General features: G+C 35.6%; 1 protein-coding gene across 1 annotated transcript; it reads left to right on the plus strand.

Moving 5' to 3' along the window:
* Positions 1-2,814: 2,814 nt before the first annotated feature.
* LOC148548569 (zinc finger BED domain-containing protein DAYSLEEPER-like) lies at positions 2,815-3,453 on the plus strand. The gene has a single exon (XM_088496179.1). It carries the CDS (start codon positions 2,815-2,817, stop codon positions 3,451-3,453), a length of 639 nt encoding a protein of 212 aa, XP_088352305.1.
* The last annotated feature ends 1,153 nt before the right edge of the window (positions 3,454-4,606 follow it).

A 4,606-nucleotide genomic window follows, 5' to 3' on the forward strand; every position in this document is an offset into this window, starting at 1 on the left:
AATCCAAACCAAACCAAATTTATTTTATAATTTGGTTTTAAATCCAATCCATCTAAGTGGTTTTAAATCCGGATCCAGATCCAGATCCAGATTAAAATCCAAATCTCAAAAAACCCTAATTCTTCATTTCTAATTTGATGAACCAGTTTTAACTCGAACGAATCACGAATCCTTTTCTCCTTCGCCCGCAGCCAGCACCGCCGCACCGGAGCAGGCAACTGGCACTACAGTTTTGTAGCTGCCACCACCACCATAAGCGCGTCGCGTCACTGCTCTGTTCCGCCATCCGCGGTTCCGCCGTCTGCCTTTTCTCGCCGTGACCCAACTCTGTTCTTCTCCATTCTCTGGGTACCCTCAAGGCGCCGTCTGCCTTTTCTCGCCGTGACCCAGCTCTGTTCTTCTCCGTTCTCTGGGTACCCTCAAGGTTAGATAGGTTTACCATTAAGTAATTAATTTGGTAGATTGAAATGTTGTGAAGCAACAGAGAAGAACCACAGAGTGAATCTATCATCTGAGAAAAGGAATTGAGTGGTAGATAGGGATTTACTACATTTGTGATTATATAGTTGAAATTGCCAAAGGTGCTTCCATGTTCTTTTCTGTTCTGTTCCATTCCATCAATTTGAAAAACTGAACAAGGTTTGATTGCTTATGCTGTTATGCATATCAAGTGTTTGTGTTAATGCCATTTTTATTTTGGGGTTTTTTTTGCAGCAAAGTTGTGTGGTTATCCTTTGGTCAAGTGTTGACGGTGATTTCTCAGAAGTAGAAGGCTATCTTGAGGGAAGTTTATAAGAAAAAGAAGTACACGTCAAGCTCTTGATCTCCAACCTAAGAAGTAAGAAGACCAGAGCCATTCGCAGAGGCTCACCAAGCACCAGGTATTTGCCTTGCCTTGTGTTTAAATTTTTTAATTAGCTTTGAATTTTGTTCCTATTCATTCATCATGCTACTCTGTTGTTGAGACATTGCACCAGGTTTTTAGTTCTAGCATACTGTTAAAGCATACGATATTTCACTTTGCTAATGGTTTATTGCTGAGGATACAACACATCAAAGTTCATTGTTTGTTTACTGGGGAAGGGATGCAAGTATGATTTTATTAGGGAATAGTTTATAGTTGATAGTTGATTTTTAGAAATTCTTCATTATTTGCAATTCTTCATCTCAAAATTTGGGGAAGAAAATACGTATCTAGTTAGTAAATGAATGGTAATCAAATACTCATAGAAATTCTCCAAAATAAATAAATAAATAGATCGAACAAGCATAAAAATCTCTGTGCTCTTGAAATGTTGCTTTGTTCTCACAGTTGTAAAGGGTGTTCGCGGATCGTATCTATTTTTTCTCTCCTTTTCAATTTAAAAAGAAACAAAAGGACACCTAGTTGTACCTATTACGAAAAGAATGGATGATTTTTTCATGCCAACCAAAGTTGTATAATTTAATAATTTTCAACTAAAATCAGGTTAACTTTTAGCTAACTAGTTTTGGTTACGGCCAATACATGTGTGAACTTCATTCTTTACTAGAACGGCAGGCAGTGAGATTAGAAGAAAAAAAAGATAATGATTATATGATTATTGTGCAATATTTTATTTTAACTGGTAATTAAACACATGTTCAAGCATAGAATCTTTCCCAAAAGCAGGATATTGTGTGCCGACAACTTTGTTTAGAAAGCCAGAGGCTTCTGATTTTCGACAAACAAAACTGTAATTATTTTATTTATTTCGTATATATTCAGATCTTTCTGCGTAAAGTAAACCAATATATGAAATTCATCAACTAACTCTGGGACAGGACTTTTCGCTTTTCTCACAGGTTTTTGGGAAACAATCCAAAATATATCTTTCTATGGACTCTTCCATTCTTCTTTATTTTATGGATAGTTAAGTTTTAGACTACTAGAAGACTAGATAGCTTGCCAAACACTCAGATGACAAATATATACTACTCATTTCATCTCAAAATATTTTTTTCCAAAAGCTTTATTTGAAATTTAATTTCTAAATGTTTGTAAATTTTTAATATCAACAGAATATTAATTTGCATTTTCACAGAGGAAAAATGAATCATGTGCTGGATTTGTGCTTGATTATGTTGTGGCGAATGTTTAATTGATCTTCTGAATATGTGATTTTATATTGTGATGATTGAATGCTAATCAAACACTTGGGGCTGAGATTAAGCTTAAGGATAATTGAGAATCAATAAAATACACCAAGCTATGTAGTTTAAGAAGTCTAAGAAGTCTATTTGGTTGCATAAAAAACTCTAAGAACTTTGTAGTTTAAGCTGTCTCGAATTTAGTTGCCTAAGTTTCCTAGTTTGTAGACTGTATAATTCTTGATTCACATTTGGCTGAACTTCCTAAAATAGTAAAAATGGATGGTTGGTTTTATTATTTATTGGTTTTTATATGAATCTTAGTTTTATTTCATGTTATTGTTGTTTAGGGAAGTTCTGAACCTATGTTTAATTGCATGATTAGATTAGATATACTAGGCTGCATATCCCTAAAGAAATTTATGAGTTATAAATCGCTTCCCCTTTTGAAAAATGGTGCCTTGTGCAGAAAGAAACTGAATTCTGATTCTGCAGCAGTAGATTCTTGAGTACATAACTCCCAATTTATATGAATTTTTTATTTAAACACTGCTGCTGTCTTGCGAGATATATGAGCATGCATTAGTTTATGAATCATGTTGAAGTTTTATTGGCTGCTATTTCATTGGATTAGTTTGTGTTAATTTTAGCATGTTTGGCACCAAATTTTGAGTTATGTACACCTTGCTTTATATGCAGAGCAAGATGACTGAAAACAGTAATATTGAAGCAGCAGGGATGTCTGCTAGCACTCAACCATCTTCTCCACCGTCAGGTGTTCGTAAGAATCGGTCAGCTGTCTGGGATCATTTTGATGTGGAGAATGCTACCGAGAAGAAGGCTAAATGCAAATATTGTGGTAGCTTAATACAATATAGGAATGGAACCAGCTCAATGGGTGGTCATTTGAGAAGATGCAAGCAAAATCCTAATAATGATTCGAACAAAAGAAGAAAAACAATGACCACACCGACTATAGATGAGCGTGGTGTTTTAAATTCACCCAGTGCTTCCAAATTTGACCAAGAGGAGGCTCGAAGGGCACTTGTGGAAATGTTTATTGGGGAAGAGCTACCATTTCGCTTCATTGAAAGCCCGAAATTCCAAAAATTTGTGCATGCCCTACAAGCAAGATTCAAAGTTCCTTCACGGACTACATTAGCACGTGACATTGGAGCTCTTTATGCTGAAGAGAAGATGAAGTTGCAAGATTTTCTTTCGGCAAATTATGGTAGAGTATGTCTAACCACTGACACTTGGACTTTAATTCAAAATTTTACTTATATGAGTTTGACAGCACACTTTGTTGATTTGGATTGGAAATTACATAAAAAAAATACTTAATTTTTGTCAAGTGACAAGTCATTCAGGAGAGGTTATAAGAGCAACAATTGAATCTTTTTTAAATAATTGGAATTTGAATCGGGTCTTTAGTGTGACAGTTGATAATGCCTCGCCTAATGATGTTGCAATTAAATATCTGAAGCAGCGATTGAATTCTTGGAATAGCATTATTTTGAATAGTGAATTTATTCATATGAGGTGTTGTGCACATATTATAAACTTAATTGTAAAAGAGGGATTAAAAGAGATTGATGAATCAGTCTTGAGGATTCGCAGTGCAGTAAAGTATGTTAGATCTTCTCCATCTAGAGCTAGTAGGTTTCAAAAGTGTGTTGAACTAGAAAAAATCCAATATAAAGGCTTGCCTTGCATGGATATTGAGACTAGGTAGAACTGTACCTATCAAATGTTAGAGGTAGCTTTGAAGCATCACAAAGCATTTGAGTTGCTTGCTTTGAAAGATAATACCTATATAAGAGAGATGAATGGAGGAAAAGGGAGAGGTGTTCCTTCTGATTCAGACTGGGGGTATGCTGAGTCCATTGTACCATTTTTGCGAGTGTTCAGTGATGCCACTATACGTGTTTTTGGTACCTTATATGTTACCAGTGATATGTATATGAAGGAAGTATTTGCAACTGGACGATTTATTCGTCATTCTTGTGATTCTGTTGATTTTAGTACCATGTCAATGGCAGAAAGGATGAGGGTTAAGTATGAGAAGTATTGGAGCAATCCTGATTCGGTGAATATGTTGTTATTGATTGCTATCGTACTTAATCCAATGCAAAAGATTGAGTATGTCAATTATTTCTTGGATTACTTCTTTGGAGAAGAAAAAGGAGGCGAATTGAAGTCAAAGTTGTCCAAGTGCATAAAGTTACTTTATCAGCAATACCAAAGTTCTGAGGAAGCAAGTGAAGCTGATACGCAAGATGTTCAAGCCAACAACATTAATACCGATCTTCATGGCATGGGCTTTTTTCTGCAAGCAACCGGTCGCAGAACAAATACAAGATCTAAACTTGATAGATATTTACAAGAAGAATATGAGCCATACTCCCATAAGTTCGATATACTAAACTGGTGGAAGGTCAACTCAACCCGATTTCCAATTCTTGGAAATATGGCTCGTGAGGTATTGGCTATACCT

This window comes from Arachis ipaensis, chromosome B8 (assembly GCF_059453495.1).
Source record: "Arachis ipaensis isolate K30076 ecotype BB chromosome B8, ASM5945349v1, whole genome shotgun sequence".
NCBI lineage: Eukaryota > Viridiplantae > Streptophyta > Magnoliopsida > Fabales > Fabaceae > Arachis > Arachis ipaensis.